Source organism: Mustela nivalis (assembly GCF_964662115.1).
Source record: "Mustela nivalis genome assembly, chromosome: 5".
NCBI classification, from domain to species: domain Eukaryota; kingdom Metazoa; phylum Chordata; class Mammalia; order Carnivora; family Mustelidae; genus Mustela; species Mustela nivalis.
Genome location: NC_139024.1, coordinates 24833259 through 24853678, shown reverse-complemented (window position 1 = coordinate 24853678; position 20420 = coordinate 24833259). Strand labels below are relative to the sequence as shown.

Here is a 20420-nt window from a genome sequence, read left to right as displayed (position 1 = left end):
TAGATCTCTCTCCTTTATCACAATCATTAAATGGTTCTTGGCACCTTGTTTTCTTGCCAAAAAATAAAATCAGTTTCCCCAATCACGCCAACTCTCTAAAATTCGAAGAACACAGGCTCACCTCTATTGAGTGCCTTCCACGGGCCACAACCTGTGCCACACCACTAATTTTACTTGTGTTTTCGCATTTACCCCGTAAAACAAAACTCACAGAAGAGAAGTGATGGAGTGGGCCCCTCAGCTAGAAAGCAGCAGAATCTGGATATGGACTCAAGTACACCTAACACATTCCTACTCATTGTGTGTTGTTGAACAGTAAAGACCTTGAAGCAAAAAACTGACCTAAAGGATGCCAAGCAGGAAGCCTAAGAGGACTCAAGGATATTTATCACTGTTTTGCAGTCCTTTTATATCTGGTCTTCACAGAAATCTGTGAGTCAGAGAGCAAATCCTAGCAGAGGGGGAAAAACACCTTACAAAACATATAAGGTGATGACGCTTAAACCTTTTTAAGAATCTAATCAAAGCAACGGATCTTCTTTGCAGAAATTTACATACAGACGTTTGCATTATTTTACCAAGTTTCAACTCCTGGAGTTCCCCTACATGTTTCCATCTAAAAATTCCCATTTGCTTGGGCTTAAAGTCAACACAATGAGGTCAAGAGAGTACTAACTGGGGGCACCTGGGTGGCTCAGTCGGTTAAGCATCTGACTCTTGGTTTCCCCTGAAGTCATAATCCCCGGGTTGTGAGATGGAGCAGAGTCAGGCTCAGTGTGGAGTCTGCTTGAAGATGCTTCGCGCTCTCTCTCTCTTCCCCTCTTCCTCTGCACCCCCACCCCTAATTCAGGCACTCTAAAATAAATAAATCTTTAAAAAGAAAAGAAAGTACAAATTGACACAAATAGGAGTTTTTTTTTGGAGATTGTTTTAAATGTTACCACACCTCTGCTCATGCAACTGATCTGAATTTTAATACTCTTCTCACGGATCTACTGCAAAGAAAGGCCTTAACAGAAGAAAAGAAGGGAGGTTCAGAGACAACAATTGATACTTACCGTTTTCCTGTGCAATTCTTGTCATTCAGGCCGCCAACCTTGTTTATAGCAGACCAGGCTGTGAGAGCCACATACGGCAAAGAGGCAGCTTGAGTATGAGTGAGTGATTTGGGCTTGAGAGAGACCTGAATTTGGAGACAACGGTTAAAAATAAGCAATGACGAGCAACCCTATGAAGAAACGCAATTAAGTATATTTATCTGCATAGGAATCCAACTCCTTTCACTGATTTCATGGATATGCCTATAACATTCTGCCAGGTTCAGTATTTACTGCATACTCCAGGATTATCCCTAAGGAATATTCTCCGAATGACTCAACCTGCCTCAGAGAGGTTCAGTAATATTTTATAGGCTACATTATCAGATAAAGCTGCTTAATTCTTCATAAAGAGACCACATTCAATAATCCCATTAGTCCCGACTATACCCAGAAATAAATCCAAATAAACCTTGAGCCCTCATAAACACATTCTAATTTGTTTTTGAGATCCGCTGCTTCCTTCACTCCCATTTAGTGGAAGATAATCTTTCCAGACTTTCTCTAATCTCAGTAATATCCCTTTTTCCCTTCCTGCCCTCCCTTCTGTAGCCAATTTCCTCACTGTTAACCCCTTTCTCTCTATTCAAATTGTCAGGCCACCTGACTATACTTGATGAGACTATTTTTAAAGTTATTTGAAAAAGCCTGCTGCTCTCATGCTTCTGTTGATGATTAACCGGTATGCTCCATTTGGTATATTTGGTTTCAACTGCTTGTTCTGGGTAAAACTGAGAAACACAGCAGGGTTTCTAGATCCCACTCCAAATCCCTGCTCCAGGAGACAAAGAGCGGCTTTGGCAGGCAGTGTTACTAAAGGACATCAAATACTTTTTTTACTCTTTCAAAAATTCCTATTCTCTATCTTAGCTCTTTCAAAACTACCCGTAAAACACAAACCCAATGTGAAAAGCAACCAGTTATTTCAGAGATATTTGTCAGTCTTTGTTTATACTTTCTAATGGCATTTCGGCACAGAGTTGGGGAGTTACCTCATTCCCACTGACTACAACAAACTCTGACAGGGTGCCTTGTTTCCAGGGAGGAACTGCAGCCCAGACCTGAAACACACAACTTCATTAGAAACATATTTTCTGACTGAAGCTCAGCATGAGGGCTTTCCCCGACACAGACCCCAACACAGAACCCACCCTGCAAAAAAGCACAAGTCAGCAACAGGCCAGGCCAAAGAGTTATTTTCACTTAATATAAATGTAGTACTTAGCAGGATTCTGAATTTGCCAACTCAAACCACATTGGAAGCAGATGCTAATAAATCCACCGTATTTATGGACAACTTAGAATACTGGTAAGAGCCCAGTCTCTGGGGCTTGAATCCTGGCTCCAACACTTTCTACAGCTTGGCTTCCTCATCTTGTAAACTGTGCCTAACTGTACTTACTTCATAAGCTTTAAATGTGTTCTTTTATGACAAGCAACTAGAACAGTGTTAGCTATCATTATGAGCTCAACTTTAATTTCTTGGTATAAAAGTTCAAAGTGACAAGTGACAGGTGCTTATACCAAACTTTAGCTATTTTAAAACCATCTAACCCATAAGGTAGAAATTGTCATTTAAAGACTTCAAGGGAAAAAAAAAAAAAAATCCCAGTCCTACATATTTTAAAGTCTTGAAATTCTTAAACACTGGATTTTAAAAAGTTCAAGTATGGTCAAGCTCTTTTGGAATAGTTAGTGAAAATTGTAACAACAGAACAAAGAAAATGAAGGTTCTAGCCTTAAAAGGTCAAGGATACATTTACTTCCAAAAGCAACAAAATGAAATCTGCATATTTGGAAAAGGAGTTAACTCACCTCATCTCCTGGCTTGAAGTACCTAACATCAAGTCCACATTCCATCACCACACCAGAGACATCCCGACCCAGAGTCAGGGGAAATTCTTCTCCTTTGGTTTTAATATGTAAAGGATCACGTTTTATATTTAAAGCCGTAGCCCCATAACCACCTGTGAAATACAATTTATCGGTTTCCTCCAAAACAATGAAATTATTTAAAAACCACTAGAGAGTTACATGCCAGATTCTATCCTCAAGATGTAGATTATAAAATAATCAACCTCACAATTTTTTTTTATCATCACACTTGAACCCACAAAAACAAGGGATGTTGTTCTTTCCAAAGAAAATTACTTGGAAGGTTATAACCATTTTCAACTAAAGCTACCACTAATCAAAATGTTTTTGAAATTCCAATTCTGAAGTTGCCTTCAGACCTTTTGGTATTTCCTTATATAATTTTAGTCTTTGAAAATGGTTTCTTTTATTCATTCATGAACTTTTTTAAAAAATCCATTATTTGAATAATTGATTCTTTTTTTTTTTTTTAAAGATTTTATTTATTTATTTGACAGAGTTCACAAGTAGGCAGAGAAGCAGGCAGAGAGAGAGAGGACAGAAAGCAGGCTTCTTGCTGAGCAGAGAGCCCTATGTGGGTCTCTATCCCAGGACCCTGGGATCATGACCTGAGCGGAAGGCAGAGGCTTTAACCCACTGAGCCACCCAGGCGCCCTCATTCATGAACTTTTAAACAACAAAATTGTTTGGTGCCAAGTCTAGTGAAAAAGATAAATGATAAAACTGTTTGAAGTCAACAAATAGTATCAAATACTATACCCGTGCCTAACATCGGTCTAAGAAGAATGTTCCCCATATCTCCCAAAATGCTTCTAGAACATCTCTGAAATAAGTGCATATATTAGTGAGTGGAAGAAAAAAAAAAACAAACCATTTGCTACCTCTATTCTGATATGTCAAGTTAACTGCTTTATTATACATATTTTTAAAAATATTTACATAAATAACAGTTAAGTAGACCTGAAGACATTCTAATCGTAACTTTTTTGTTTCAAATAAATTGGCCATCTACAATAGCCCAAAGTAGTTTATTGTTTACAATAAACTTCAACATATAAAAATGACTTTTCTAGGACACAAAATTATCTGCCATAGCCTCTTCCACTTGACATTTCTCTGAGACCATTTCTGCTAGGTGAGACACTCCCAGATAAGCACTCTTTCCACCTTTCTCATGTCATGTACCACAATTTATGTTCTGAAATCACTAAACCACTCCGTGAGTTTCCCCTTTCCCCCACAACACACCCATAAAGGTAGCACTTTAGATCTTAAAGATAACGAAAAACCAGCAAAGGAAACGGAGGCCTGACCAATGAAGAGCGGTCCCACAGGCCAAGGGAAGAAGGTCATTTCAAGAAGTCAAATGCTGGGGCACCTGGGTTGGTCTGTTAAGCCTCCAACTCTTGGTTTCTACTCCCAGCCTATCTCAGAGTGGTGAGATGGAGCCCGCCTTGGACTCTGCACTCAGCAGGAAGTCTGTGTGAAATTCTCTCTCCCTCTGCCCCTACTCCCTACACCTGCTCATGGACTGTCTCTAAAAATAAACAGATCTTAAGGAAAAAAAAAAAAAGTCAAATGCTGACAGGTAGAACAGCTTTTCAGATGAGGTCAAAAGCTGCCGTATGTTTATTAAAAAAACCAAACCAAACATCTGTTCCAACAACACAGAGGTCTTTGGTGACCTTGTGAGCTGTTGCTGTGGCCTGGGGCGCTAGAAAGAGAATGGGAAAGAGAGAACTGGAGACCTGAGACCACTCAACTCTCTCAAGCAGTTTTTGCTATGACGGGCAGCACAGAAATGGAAATAGCAACTGGAGGGGCACAGGGAAGATGGGGAAAGGATTTCTGAGTGTCTCCCCCCGACTCAAGAGGGGAGAAATAACAGCAAGTCTGTGTGCTAATGGGAATGATCCAGGAGAAAGGAAAGAATGATGATGCAGAAAAGAACTTCTCCAACAGTGCTCCTGAGCTGACGGAAGGGGGTGGAATCAGGAACCCACACGGAGGGTTGGCCTTAGGTAGGAACAAGGAAGTTAATCCATATAGCAGGAGGGAAGGGGAGCGGATACAGGGGGAGAGGACAGGTGGGGGGATTGTTAGAAGTTGTTTTTCTAATTTAAAAAAAAAAAAAAAAATCAAGACACATGGTAGAGAGTGTTTGAAAAGTTGGGATAGTCCCAGAAAATCTAAGCTGATGGCCATCATGCCAATATTACGTATTTGCCATCTGGCTAGTTAGGCGTGCACCTCCCATTAGGGGGAAGGAAAACAACTTCACATATAATACTCACAGAAGTCACGTTTCACTTTTCCTGTTTTATATTCCTTTTCCATAACTAAAACACGATTACACAATCATTTGCTGAAATTCCTACGTGGTATGAGCAAAAAAGTGGGTATTTAGACATGGCAGAGTGGAGCTACAGAAAAGGCTTCAGTCCTTTCTGAGGTGCAGAGTCTGCAGGACAAGTTTGCTCAAGTTTTCCCTGTTAATGGAGTAGCCCTGCCTTACTGGGACCAGCCAAACAAGCCCCAAATCCAGAAAGCAGCTGCTAGCAAGGACTTACTCGGGAACAGAAATAAATGGGGGCTCGTAGGAGCTTCATCCCTTCATTAGAGGTTGCCAGTTTTAACTGGCTCAGAGTTGGGATGATTTGGAAAATCCTAAGGTCATCAATTTCGGAGATTTTAATCCCATCTAAAGAAATCCAACATTGTCGGTAGGATGCTGTTGGCTATGTATTTTTCCTCTTTTAAGATTATTCATTTATTTAGCCATTTACATGATTTATGATTTTACGCCTAATAATAGTGGCTACCTCCAGAAAAACACCCTGGCTTCATAGCTCCTTACGTTTTTGTTAAGAGAAAGAACTGCTTCCTACAGTTTATAATCTTTCCCCCCCCCCAAAATCTTTTTATTTATTTATTTATTTATTTATTTATTTATTTATTTATTTATTTATTTGACACAGAGAGAAAGAGAGAGAGAGAGAGAGATCACAAGTAGGCAGACAGGCAGGCAAAGAGAGAGGAGGAAGCAGGCTCCCCGATGAGCAGAGAGCCCGATGCGGGGCTCAATTCCACGACTCTGGGATCATGACCTGAGCCAAAGACAGAGACTTAACCCACTGAGCCACCGAGGTGCCCCAGTTTATAATCTTCTACTCAGTATTTTATCTCTGCAAGCTACCATTTCAGGTATCTTCTGTAACAACAATCACACATCCTCCAAAAAAAAGACCCATGAGCAGGAAATATGATAACTTACAAATAATAGAACTCGATTAAGTTATAAAAAACTAAGATGTCTCAAGAACACCACATGAAAGTAAATGCATCACGATATTACATTGTTAAATAGCAGCCAAGAAAGTCGAGATCCAGGCATCCTACTGAAATGAAAACGTACACCAAACAAATTGTGCCTGTGCATTCAAAGAAATTAAAAGTTAACAGATCTCAAAGAAGACAAAATGTACAAATTACTCAAGGTGAAAACGCCACTAATTTTAGTTTGCAATCTTAAGTTAGAACAAAAATTTTAAAAGGACACAAAAATAAAGACTGAATGACAACTACATTGTGAAGCACTGAAACGGGTAGTGGTTGGTAGACTGTGGGATCCACCTCTGAAGGATTTACAGTCAAAGGAGATGAAAAAATATACTGATCATTGGGTATAAACCTAATGCTTAAGACATAAGCTATAAAAACTAAATTATCTTCATACCTAATGTAAGTGAATAAAGTAAAACACTATACCCAACTAGTAGTAGCACGTCTTACTTCAGAGCAAAGAAAAAGAACATAAATATGGATTTCATGGGACAGTAAGAGTAAAGTCATTTCAATTCATCCTTAATAGGGATGTCCTCTCTCTCTCAAATAATTAAATAAATCTCTTTTTTTTAAATGACAGAAAAAGTCCACATTAATGGGGAGTTGTCTAGCTATAAGCCCTTTAAGAATCCAAGTCTTTCCTCAAACCCCTTCCACAAAAAGCTGTGTATAATAGGTATTCCTCATAATGTCTAGACTGGCACAGTCCAACAGAAATATAATGCAAGCCACATATGTCATTTTAACTTTCCTAGTAGCCATTAAAGAAGAATAAAATTTATCTTAATATTTCATTTAATATATTCAAAATAGTATCAGGTCAATGTGTAATCAATATAAATTAATGAGATCTTTTACATTCTTTTTTTTAAAACTAAGTGTTTGAAATCCAGTGTGTATTTTATACTAACATCTCAATTCAAACTAGCCACATTTCAGTTGCTTGACACTCACCTGGGACTAGTGGCTACCATATTGGACAGCCCAGGTCTAGTCATAGTCACTAAGCTAAAAAGAGTAACATTAACAACTGAAGTCAAAAGATCTAAAGACCAAGGGAGTGCCTGGCTGGCTCAGGTGGTAGAACATGCAACCCTTGATCACCAGGGTCATGAGTTCAAGCCCTGTGTTGGGTGTAGAGATTACTTAAAAATAAAATCTTAAAAAACAAACAGAACAACCTAAAGACCGAGATACTGGACCTAACCCAGCTGTTCTCCTAGTTTTTACATCCCCAATATCTTTCTGAGGAGCCTAATCTGTTTGTTTAAGATTTTATTTACCTGAGAGAGAGCAAGAGTCAGAGCCAGAGACCACAGAGGGAGAGGAAGAAGCAGACTCCCCGCTGAGTAAGGAGCCCGATGCGGGGGGGCCAATCCCAGGACCCTGAGATCATGTCCTGAGCCAAAGGCAGTTGCTTAAACAACTGAGCCACCCGGGCACCCTGATGTCCTTTCTTTTCAACAATCTGTACGAGGCTGGATTTTCTTCACGAACTTCAGATAATACATTGCAATAGATTGAACACAGAAGTTCATGGAAATCCATCTGTCTTATAAATCAGAGAGCAAAGAGATATGCAAAAGTATAAAACAATGATACTCTTCTCACTAAACTTTTTTGCTTATTTTGGAAAATAGCTATTTTTCATAGTAAGCACTTTGAAGTAGGTCCTATGCTCTACCAACTACTACCTGTTTCAATGCTTCACCTATGTAGTTGCCTCTCATTATGTCATTTTTTTAAAAGAAATTTATTTAATTATTTGAAAGAGAGAGAGAGAGGACATACACACTCATGGAAGAGGGAAAGGAAGAGAGAGAATCCTTAAGCAGACCTCCACGTGGGGCCCTGTCCCAGGACTCTGAGATCATGACCTGAGCCGAAATCAAGAGTTGGTTGCCTAACTGGCTGAGCCACCCAGGAGCCCCTTCATATCATTTTATAATTCTATCCTGATTTAATTTTGTAATGTTAATACCAAAGGAGTTTACTGTATTTTTAAATGAGTAAAAATTTTAAATTTGCTCTTCTAATTTCTAATAAGCCAAATATCGATAGATGTAACTCACACAAACAAAAGCCCATTGTAATTATTAAGAGGTTGAAGAGATCTCATGATCAAAAAATGAGAATTGACATCCTAATCATCATATAGCTCCTGGAAAATAGGAGGAAAAATGAGAAAATGCCAGTCTCAACACTTCTCCATAAATTTCACAAAATGATTCATTCTATCATTAATTCTAATTTTATAATTGCTTTATATAAACCAAGACATTTAATCACACATAGTTCACATACAGTAACTGTTAAAAGGCAATCGGATAAAAACTCTAAGTTACATGCAAGGTCTTCAAAACACAGACCTATGGTTAAACATATGGCAGCTTATTTTTTTTTTTAATAACATGGGAGTTTAACTAACGAATCACTCCAAGAGATTTTTAAAAAATTTTTCAGAAGATATGGGTAAGGAATATTTTTGTCATTATTTTCCCCAAAGTTAAATTCACAAATAGTAATCAATCTTTTCAGCACTATACTAATTACATGGTGTAAAAATTTTTAAGGAATATAGTGCTCTCCAAGCTTTGTCAATATTCCCCAGCAGAAATTAAGAGCCACCCAGGTACCCCCTTCATACCATTTTATAATTCTATCCTGATTTAGGGATGGTGACATTCCCATTTAAGATGAAGCACACAGGAAAGGGCATTTTAACTGTGTAAGGCAAAAATGCAACAGCAGGAATGAGGAAAGTACTATGCCCTATCATATCTGGCATCTGTCCTGCTTTGCCCAATGCAGCAGTAAATAAAAATGTGAATAGTGGGAGAGCAATTATTCATAAAAAATGCAAATTCTGAACTGATGTGAAAACATAATCGTTAACCTCCAAAACCCGCAATGGCCCTCAGAATACCACCAAGTTCCCAGGAGAACATAACAAAAAGTTAGCTGTGGAACCCAAATTAACTCAAATTCCGATTTATATTTTAAGGAAACATTTCCAAAGGTGTATTTGCTTATATTTCGCAAAAGACTAAAGTATACCATGAACACTGCAATTTCAAAAACCTGAGGATTATTTGAGATACTGTCAAACACCTAAACTATTCCTTTGTGTTAACCAAGAAGTGCAGTCAGATAACAACTGATTTTTAAAAACTGATCCCTGATGAAACTCTGAATTAAAAAAGAAAAGAAAGAAAGGTAAGGAGAAATGTCTTTCGGAAACTTACTTCTCATATTAACATCTATAGGATTCACACTTGCAGCATGAACTTTGATAATAACTTCATTTGGATAGTGTATCACCGGTATCATCATGTTCTGAGTAAATCGAAGCACTTCATTCTTCCCGTATTTATCTATCACCCAGGCGGGCATGACAGTGCTCCTTGGAGAGGTAGTACTAATCTTTCTAACTGAAAGCTTTTGCACCGCGCGGCTTCTCCAGAAGCAAACCGCGTTACATGCATTTCTTCTAAGCACACAGGTTTTCAGAAATTCCATTGCAAACACCCGTTGAATTGCGTGCCCTAATTAAAATGCATTTAAGTGGGATAGAACTCTAACCCTTGAATTAGGTCAAATTCTGCCAAACACACTGGCCGATTTCAAAGTTGAGAATTCAAAAATGAAGTCAGCCTAACTAATGGAGCAAATGAAGGAAGAAGAATATAGAATTATTCTGCTCTTCCCATCCGAAAAGCCCCAATTAACGTTCCGGTCAATATTCTGTCCATTCTCCTCTTTCCTTACACCCTCTCCCCTTTGAAAAGCAAAAACAAACCCCCTAGAATCCAGCCCTATCCGGGAAGCCCCCGGCAGAATAAGCGAACTCCGCTCGCGAACCAGACGCCACAGAATATCAGAACCTCCTTGACTCCCTCCGAGACCCTAGCCGGAGTCTCCTTACGACCCGCTCTCCTTCGCTCCAAGAGTTGCTTTGCGGCGCCAACCAATCGCGAGCAAAGATCATTTCCCCGAGCAACAATTCGACCAATCTAAGTACTTGGTGTTGAAAGGTGCAGGGACGATTCAAGATGGCTGCGCCCATGTAATCCCCGGCGCGGGTGTTGACCTCTTGCTACAATTTGTCACCTGGGCCTTGTGGCAGCAGGCTGGGCACGAGGACCATGCTGGGCCGGACCCTCCGAGAAGTGAGTGGAACTGGCTACTGAGAGCCCAGGGAGGTCAGAAAGATCCTCGGAGTCCGTGGACAAGGAGACCCGGGGTCTGACCTGCATCTTGGTCAGCCTCGCCGTCTCCTTTCCTGGAACTGGGTGGGGGCTTCAGATCTTTGGGGCGTTCAGCTGTCCTCCCTCTACTCATTCTGGAGTTAGGACTTCAGCAAGGGAGCCTGACGCAGAGCGGTGGAAGCGTACACAGGTTTCTATGAATTAGACGTTTGCTAAGGCTGCGGTCAGACCCCTGATGGATGGCCCCTCAGACTGGGCTCCGCCAGTCCACTTCAGTCTCCTTCTGTCCCCTGCATTCATCTGATGCAGTTCTCGCTAAGAAACTCAGCAAATCTGTACTTTGCAAAATACAGACGAGTAATTTTTAGTTTCTCCTGCCTTGATATATTCTCTAAACTTCAACTATACCAAAGTTACCAAAGATTCCCTCACCTGTGTCTTCATAGCCTAGATATAATTTTTAAACTCTAGGCTAATATTTGTAAATGCCCTCTGGACATCTCTTCTAAATACCCCATAACCATCTCCACGGAATTTAACCAAAGTTGACTTCAGCATTGTAACAGGACCACTTTCTTATCTCTCAGTTTCCATCTTAACAAACAAAAACCTGATTTCTGAATTCTTAATATTCTCTATTTAGTAGCACAACCCTTATCCCAGTTGCCCTTACGTTCTTTCTCATCTGTCATATCCAGTAAATCATCAAACCCTGTTAATTCTGTTTTGAATTTGTGTCTGTAAATTTTCTTAACTTACTCTGCTGTTAAGGCTTCAGTTCATGTCTCCTTGCTTTCTGGCCCATATCTCTCAATCTGGAGAACTGTCTGCAGGCCCGCTGTTATAAGAATCGCGTCTGGCTCTCGTTAAAACCACAGCTGTGTCCCACTTTGGCAGCTCTGTGATTTGAGGACTGGAGTATATGGTTAACCAGAGTTCCAGGCAATTCTGCTAAGTAGAGGTTGAGGACCTACCCTGCCTTCCATCTTCCTATCTTATCTTCACCTGGGAAATCTTCAACACCCTAACCCTCTTTTGGTATCCTTTTAGAAAGCTATAAATTATTATAACTTAAAATTGTCAGGCATTTAATAATAAATAGTATTTAGTTAATACTATTTAACAATACATTAGTATTTTACCATCATAATATGGCTTCTGGCTCTGCTACATATTTATGTACAGTAAAGTCCTCTACTAAAGAATCCAATTTGTTCTTTTAAAAAATTGTTTTAAAATGAAATGCAACCTATAAAAATACAGTATGTCCTTTTTCTGCCCTTTCCCCCTTCAGCACTTCCTTTATTGTGTCACCCCTTTCTGATGTTGTTGAGTGAGCTCCTGTGAGAAACAACTTTTGCCTCCACGGGGAAAAAAAAAACAGGAGAGCTGACCTAAGGTGCACAAAACATTATTTGGTAGACATTTTCCCAGCCCAAAAAATATCTTCTCTCCTCTCTGTATTTTTCCCCCACGTCATTGTACCGTTGCTCATATTCTACCAATTAGAGGTTAATTAATTTAGTACACGTTTTCTTTTAAATATATAAAGACGTCTTGGAGGGTCAGTTCATTCCCATTGTTGTGAATTACAGTAGTTTAATAAAAATTTATCTCCATCACGCTCTAGTTGATACAATCAATTTGAAGAAAGGGAGAATTTGCTGGGGAGAAACTGTAGAGTTTTGAGGCAATGTTGGGGACCTACGTGAGCCTAGAGTAGCAGAGGAGGCTGGGAAGGAAGCACTAAAAGGAGGTAACATGCCAAATAGGAGGTAAAAGTCCTATTTCTTGAGTTTTATGCAGGTACATTCAGGAAAGAGGAGGAGTCTCACCTTCACCTTCCTCTGTTATGGCATGACCCCAGTGTTTCCAGGAGCCAGACACCAGGCTAATATTAATCCTTAAGTTATTAATATATATTCAATAGGCTTGGTGGAGGTCTATCTAAGAACACTTAATTATTGTTCTATGGGAAAACAGATTCCAAATTTTAAACAACTCAGTTATTCATTCATTCAACTAACATTTAGTGAGCACCTCTGTGTTCCAGACACAGAATGAACATGAAGACAAACAGAAGTTCCTGTCCTCATGAAGCCTGCATTTTTGTGGGGAAACAGGCATTAAAGAAGTTTTTCTTTTTTTTTTTTTTAAGTAAATAATATAATCACAGGTAATGTAAGTACTATGAAGATTGATTAAGCAGGCTACAGTGTGAGAACTAGAGCAGGGAGCCAGGAAAGGTTTTTCTGACAGTATGTTTAAGTGATCTAAAGGATATGAAGGGGAAGGCCTGGGAGAATAGTATTCCAGGCAGAGGGAACAGTAAGTGCAAAGAGTCTGAAGCAAGAGCAAGCTTGACCTATTCAGGAGTGGCAAGAAGGCCAGCACACCCGGAGAAAGGAGAATGAAGAGAAGAGTGCGAGAGGAGTTCAGAAAGATGAACCGGAGCAGATCATGGAAAACTTGAGGCCGTGCTGAGGAGTGTGGATTTATTCTAAGTGTAATGGGAAGCCTCTGGAAAGTTCTGAGTATGGGGATATGATCTGATTTAAAATTTAAAAAGTTCCTCCGGTTATTCCTAAAAATGTGGTCTATAGGAAAGCAAGTGAGGAAGCAGGAAGGTAAGTTAGAAGGCAAGAGATGATGGTAGCAGAGATGGGGTGGCCCTAGAGGTGATGTGAAATTGGATTGTTTTTTTAAGTTAGGGCTTGCTGATGAGGGAAAAAGAAGAATGAAGGAGGATGGTTAGATTTTTGGCCTGGGCAGTTGGAAAAATGGTAACATCAAGATGGGGCAAAGGTTTTTGTCCCCCCACTTTTTTCTTTTAATTAAGATATAATTGACATAGAACATTATATTAGTTGCAGCTGTACAACATAATGTTTTGGTATTTGTATACACTGCAAAATGATCACAATAAGTCTAGCTTTTCCCTGTCACCATATAAAGTTTACATAATGTACGGAACAGTATTATTGACTCTGGTCACCATATTGTACATTATTTCCCCATGACATTTCTCTTATGACTGGAAGTCTGTGCCTCTCGTACCTTCTCCCATTTTGTGCATCCATCAATCTGTTCTCAGCATCTATGAGTTTTGTTTTTTAGATTCCACAAATAAGTGAAATCATAAAGTATTTGTCTTTTTCTGACTTGTTCCACTTAGCATTATACTCTCAAGATCCATCATGTTGTCACAAATGGCAAGATTTCATTCTTTTTATGGCTAATATTCCACTATTATATACCACATCTCCCTTAGCCATTCCGTCCATCAATGAACATAAGGGTGCAGTATCTTTTCGAATTAGTGTTTGCATTTCAACTGAAAACACAGAATTGGAATTGCTGGATCATGTGATAGTTCTATTTTTAGTTTTTTGAGGACCCCCATACAGGAGAGGCTCTTAGGAAGCATATTTGGAAAGAGAAGAGTTAATCAAGACTTCTGTTCTGGGCATGTTAATTTGGAGATGCCTACTAGCTATCCAAGCGAAGATGTCAGTTAAGCAGGTGGATATCTAGGAATTTGGAGATCAGAAAAGCAGTGAGATATGAAGATATAAATTGGCCAGAGTATAATAAAAGTATGTGGCCAGATAAGAACAGCCAGGGAATTGAGTAGAAAAACAGAAGAAGACCTAAAACTTTCCAACATTTAGAGGTCAGCAAGAGGAAGCAGAGCCAGCAAAAGAGAGGTGAAGGAATGATCAGTAAGGCAAGAGGGAAACCAGGTCTTGGTGTCGTGAAACACAAGTGAAAAGCTTCCAGAGGAGAGTGCTCTCTGAAGTTGAATGCTGCGGAGAAGTACTTGTAAGATGAGGACTGAGCAGTGACTGCTGGATTTAGGAATGTGAGGTTGCTAGTCATCCTGATGCAATTTCTTGAAACATTGGAGACAAAAGCGAGAATGGAGTGTGTGCACGGGTACCGGTCAGCTGGATACTCAGGCCTCAAGGGCTCTCCTATACCTTCAGCATTTATCAAGACAATTCTTTTTAAAAGATGGTTCTTTAAAAAAAAAAAGGGGGGGGGGTGGTGAAGGAAAAGTTTGCCTGAAATGAGGTCAAGAACTGAGAGGCCAGGTGTCTACGTTACGTGAAGTCTGAAACCAACCAGAAGAACAACTTCTGATGCTCTCTGTAAACTTAATAGTTTGGAAACAGGAACAGTCCTTGGTTGAATCATAGCAACTTGGCTACTTTCTAGCTTTGTGACCTCATGCAGTGACTTGAGGTTTTTATCTATAAAAAGAAAATAATAATACCAACCCCTCCTAGTGGATATAAAGATTAAATGAAATATAAAGCATCGGTGGGTGGGGGGGATGGTTGAACTAGATGATGGGGATTAAGGAGGGCACTTGCTCTGATGAGCACCAGGTATTGTATGGAATTGTTCAGACACTATATTGTACACTTGAAACTAACAGAACACGATGCTAAATATATTAAAATAAAATTTTAAAAATCTTAAAAAAAAAAAAAAAAGAACTATATGGGGCACCTGGGTGCCTCAGTGGGTTAAAGCCTCTGCCTTCGGCTCAGGGCATGATCCCAGGGTCCTGGGATGGAGCCCCGCATAGAGCTCTTTGCTCAGCGGGGAGTGTGCTTCTCCGCCACCCCACCCCCACCCTGCCTGCCTCTCTGCCTACTTGTGATCTCTTATCTGTCAAATAAAATCTTAAAAAAAAAAGAAAGAAAGAAATATAAAGCACCTAGGATAATCTAGGATCATAACTAAGTGCCTTTATTGACATTAATTTTGTTATAGGGACAAATGGACTAAATTATATGTATTTACACTTATCTTTTCCCCTAGTTTCTTAGAAGAGTGGCTCCTGAGGAAGATTTCTTATTTTTTCTAAGAAGCTGTATTATTTTTCCCTTGGTGCCTAACAAATTAATATAAACTTTTTGGCTTAAGATAATCCTATTCTCATCTTACAGTTTTGTGGGTCAGGCATCCAGAAATGGCATAGCTGGGTTCTCTGCTCACAAGAGTCTCACAAGGCTGAAGTCAAGGGGTCAGCCAAGTCTGTGGTTTCATCTGAAGCTCAGGGTCCCCTTTCAGTCTCATCAGTTGCTGGCAGAGTCTGTTTCTTTGCAGTGGTAGGACTGAGGTCCCCATTTTTTTCTTGGCTGTGTGGGTGGTGGAGCAAATGAGCTGAATGGATAGCAGCTGTGGGATAGCTCAAATGGGTTTTGGAGGTCATAGAGATATTGTTTATGACGCAGTCTGAGCTGAGTTGGTAACTGGGGCAAGGTGAAGGAAAAGTTTGCCCAAAATGACGTCAAGAACTGAGAGGCCAGGTGTCAGTGTACATTACCTGAAGTCTGAAATCAACCAGAATAACAGCAGGAGCCACTATAAAGATCAAAGAGAGCTAAGTGGGAAAATCTTCAATGAATGAAAAGGAGTACTGGGAGATGGTGGATTCACACCCCAGGGAGAGTGATCTAAGCTTCTCCAAGGCCTGTCCTTCAGCTGAGCTGAATGAAGGGGGGAAGAGGAAGGCACTGCTCCCTTCTCTCACTCAACTCTGCTCCTTGGTGCCTAGAAGCTAAAACAGTCATCGCTTGAGAAAGCTCCCAGAGAAGCAGGGCTCTCAAGGAAAAGCCTACTTTCCATTAGAGAAAAGAAGTCAGGGAGAGCGAGTCTGGTTTAACAAAAACTTTTAGAGTTGATTTCATCTTATATTCAGCTCTGCCACCTTCAGTTTTGCCCCAGGGAAGCTGCACTATTCGATTTCACACTCCTTATGCTCAGGCCATTCTAGCTAGTTAGCGTCTTTGTTTTCATTTCTCTGCTCCAATTCTCTTACTGACTTTCTCAAATCTGGATTTCCTAAGAATGGTCCTAATGAAGATCAACACCATTTAAAATGAGTGCTCCCGGACAATCTCATTTCTTGCCCTTGTAACCACAACCGTTAGTGCCTTTCCCTTGTATTCTTATACCAGCTGGCAAGTCAGAAGGCAGCCTGAGGATAGTAGATATTAGGAAACTTCGGGAGAGGCAAAGAAAGAAAGAGGCATAATTTTCTCCATTCCCACAGTTTGGCTGTGGCATCCCTCAGCTGCCCCGCCCCTTCTTGGGTCCCCCCCCCCCCCCCCCAGCCGCCCCTCAGCCATGCTTTCCTTCTCTTGCACATCAGCCTTAAGGGACCTCTCCGTTCCTGTTCCCGCTGATTTGCTCCTCTAAAACCCTCAGCCTTAAGAATACCGCCGCTTTGATGATTTATTCAACAGCCGAGAGCAGATGACTGGCAGATTTTCCCCTCAAATGCAGACTGCTGTTGCTTGGTGGATGTAGGACACCTGGAGATGCGGTCAGCTCAGAGGAGGAACTGAGCTTGTGCTGGCACAGAGAGGTGGTGAAAGGGCACGTGTTATAACGTTCCCTCTACTCTGTGCTACTGTGTGGCTTTGGACAGATCACTAACCTCTCTGAGCTCCAGTTTCTGCATCTGTAAAGTGAGGGTTAATAAGAGGACAACTTATGTGGTTGTGTTAAGGTTAAGTGAGGTAGTAACACATGTAAGTAAAGCAACGGTATCTGGCTCTTGGTAAATACTCAGTAAATTGTACTCCACCCCCATCCACCTTCTCCCTGAGCCCTTATCTCATCCAACTCGGTTTTGGATAATCTGCAAAGCTTGGGTGTCATCTTTGACTTATTATTCATTGCTTTTATCTAATTAGTAAGCACTTACTATTACTTCCTCCAGGAAGTATTAAATAGTCATCACTTCAAGGTTCACTTACTATAAACATATAGACTCTGGCCACTTGTGGTGCAGTTGATCCTAACACTTTCTTTACCAGCCTTTCTAACACATCCAATACAGGATGGCGGAGAAGTTTGGCTTTAGTGTGCTTTTTGAACCCATATTTTATAAGCATTTTTCTCAGTCTGTAGTGGCTCTTACTCGAATTCTGCAGTAACATATAAAGATCTTACTTGGAGCCATAAGGTCCTGCAGGGTCTTGTCGGGTCTGTTGCTCTCACTCTGTACTGCCTGTGTTCCGGCCAAGCCACCCTCTGCACAATCTACCTCCATTCGTGTCCCACCCACGCCAAGCCTCTGCTCCTACTAGAGGCCATGGCACCTGAACCCCTGCCCTTGGGGATGCAAACCTGACTTAAAAACAGCACATTCCTGGAATGCCTGGGTGGCTCAGTTGTTAAGCATCTGCCTTCGGCTCAGGTCATGATACCAGGTTCCTGGGATCTAGCATCACCTTGGGCTCCCTGCTCAGTGGGAAGCCTGCTTCTCTCTCCCACTCCTCCTGCTTATGTTCCCTCTCTTCCTGTGTCTCTCTCTATCAAATAAATAAATCTTAAAAAAAAAAAAAAAACCACATTCCTTCACTCAGGTGAGGAGAACCACCACAACTGCTGTGCCCCGCACCCTCACTCAAGCTGATGGGTGCTTACCCTCGCTCACCATGCTCCCAAGATATAGAGCTTTCTTGGTTTTGAATCCAAGCAGCACTTCACCACTCTATCTGCCCACTCAGTATAATACTTGAGACTTCTGCAGCCTCAGTAAAAGGTTTTTGAATTGTATACATTACAGGTTTCTGCAGCACTGAAACAAGGCCAAATTACTCCAACAGAGCTCTGTCAAAAATGTCTCTCTCTTATCAAGAAGACCAAGTTTCTAAACGCTTACATTACTGTATCAGAAGAGGTGGCCTTAAAGCAAGCTGAAGAATCAGAGAAAAGATACAAGAAAGGTAAATTACTGTGAGTTATACTTAATTAGAATATTCTAGAAAAAGAATTTAATTGGATATAGCAGTTTCCATTTGGCAGGTGAGGTTTTTTTTAACATAAAACATAGCCTTATATCAAGAACTTGCCATGCGGTACAATAAAAATAAGGCTAATGGGTATATGATGTTTTCTGATGTCTAAATGTAATAATTTCTAACATCAACTTGATTTATGAAGTACCTTCGCCAAGAACTAATAGTTACTGCAATAACTAGTATTAATGTGTCTTTGTATTCTGGATATAACTCCTATTCTTTTGGTTTTTTAACGCAGGTCGCTCACTTGGGGATTTAGATGGAATTCCCATTGCTGTAAAAGACAACTTTAGCACGTCCGGCATTGAGACAACTTGTGCCTCAAACATGCTGAAAGGTAAAGTTTAATCGTCCAGAGCATTAATAGTTTTATGAAAATATTTTTTCAGTTTAAATTAAAGATAAGATACTAAAGCACCAGGGTAGTCTCAGGCTAATTATATCTGCAAAAGAAGTACTTGGGCTGGAATATTTTCACTGTCGGCTCTTTTGGAATGCAGAATTCCTCCTTAGAGGTAAGCCAGCTTAATGGATGTAGCCTATTAGGATGTTTTAGAAATCCTGCTTAGGAAGATTTACTAACTGACCACCACACACACACTCAGTGCCCTCTGACTCCCACTCATCGATACCACAGGACTAGGGAGGAAGTGGCTGTCATCACCCCTCTCTTGAGGGTGGTGTGAGGGTTGGCTACTATTGTCTAGTTGTCTTTTGTTTCCCAATTCCTCCATTTCTTCTATCACTATATTTATCTGAGTATATAGCGATGCTTAGTTTTATTCTTTACAGTTTAGTGGGTCAGAAACAAACCAGTTTCTCAAGATTCCTGGATCCTAGAAGGAAAAAGACATGGCAAAATCTTGCTCAGAGTGCTACACACTGAAAGGAAGTCTCTGAGGAGTATGCCCCATGATAGGTGGATTGTTGTTCATTGTCTCGGAGTACACACTAGATGAAATTTCAGTTGAGAATAAAGATCTGTTTCTGACTGGAAACAGATAAAAAAAATTACTGTGGGATATAGCATTTCAAGTACAATGAGCAAAATAATGATGTGCAATTAGTTTCAAATGAATTGGCTACTATACTAGCATTCAGTATTGTGTAGTAGTAACTGTTAAAGTCAGTGTTTTTAGATGATAAAAGTAATGAATTTAGGGGCTTTGGGTGGCTCAGTGGGTTAAAGCCTCTGCCTTTGGCTCAGGTCATGTTCTCAGGGTCCTGGGATCGAGCCCCACATTGGGCTCTCTGCTCAGTGAGGAGCCTGCTTCCCCCTCTCTCTCAGTCTGCCTGTCTCTCTGCCTACTGTGATCTCTGTCAAATAAATAAATAAAATCTTTTTTAAAAAAAAATAAATATAACAACTTCCTTTGGAAAACATAGCAATTAACAGTAGGAGAATTAAAATTAACTAGCTTTTGGAAGCAAGTCCTATCTACTACTCAAATTAGGAATAATGAATACATGTCATAAGACCAGCTTAGTCATAGTTTAAAATCTTGTTTCTTGCATGTTCACTGTTTTCTCTCCTACAATAAAAATAACTGAATTTTTTTCAGGTTACATACCACCTTATAATGCTACAGTTGTTCAGAAGTTGTTGGATCAGGGAGCTGTCCTGATGGGGAAAACCAATTTAGATGAGTTTGCGATGGGGTAAATAAAATTGAAATTTTCTTCTCTTGTATTTCTTTCTTTCATCTCTGTCTTTAATTTCATTAAACATAGGTAACCCAAAAGCCCTGAGGTGATTTCTTGAGGACCCTAATGCCAGTTCCTCAGTCCCTCTATGAGATTATGTTTTATTGTTTAATAGGTATACTGTCAGACCTCATTTTGGTTTTAGTTTGCATTGTCCTGATGACTAATGGTGTTAAACATCATGTGTTTATTTGCTACCCATGTATCTTCTTTGGTGAAGTATGTATCCAAATCTTTTACCCTTTTTTTAAAAAACTGGGTTGTTTTTCTTACTGAGTTCTAAGAGTTCTTTTATATATTCTGGATTCAAGTCCATTGTTAGATAGGTAATTTGCAAATAATTTCTCCAAGTCTCTGGCTTGTCT

At 40.1% G+C, this 20420-nt stretch overlaps 2 protein-coding genes across 5 annotated transcripts in view; one reads left to right on the top strand and one right to left on the bottom strand.

Moving 5' to 3' along the window:
* RTN4IP1 (reticulon 4 interacting protein 1) overlaps positions 1 to 15689 on the bottom strand; it is a 49543-nt gene extending 33854 nt beyond the window's left edge. The window contains exons 1-4 of one of the 4 annotated variants that reach the window (XM_082732096.1): positions 15482 to 15689; positions 2913 to 3064; positions 2090 to 2158; positions 1059 to 1183 (exon numbers count right to left, since the gene is read on the bottom strand). In XM_082732096.1, coding sequence (XP_082588222.1) covers positions 1059 to 1183; positions 2090 to 2158; positions 2913 to 3064; positions 15482 to 15500 — 365 coding nt within the window. In that variant the 5' untranslated portion in view covers positions 15501 to 15689. Of the gene's footprint in view, positions 1 to 1058; positions 1184 to 2089; positions 2159 to 2912; positions 3065 to 9562; positions 10287 to 15481 lie in introns of those variants that run through there. The other 3 variants (XM_082732095.1, XM_082732094.1, XM_082732093.1) reach the window with 3 other exon arrangements.
* QRSL1 (glutaminyl-tRNA amidotransferase subunit QRSL1) overlaps positions 10180 to 20420 on the top strand; it is a 34033-nt gene continuing 23792 nt past the window's right edge. Inside the window, exons 1-4 of the mRNA XM_082732071.1 lie at positions 10180 to 10486; positions 18117 to 18276; positions 18590 to 18688; positions 19914 to 20010. Coding sequence (XP_082588197.1) covers positions 10463 to 10486; positions 18117 to 18276; positions 18590 to 18688; positions 19914 to 20010 — 380 coding nt within the window. The 5' untranslated portion in view covers positions 10180 to 10462. The remainder of the gene's footprint in view (positions 10487 to 18116; positions 18277 to 18589; positions 18689 to 19913; positions 20011 to 20420) is intronic.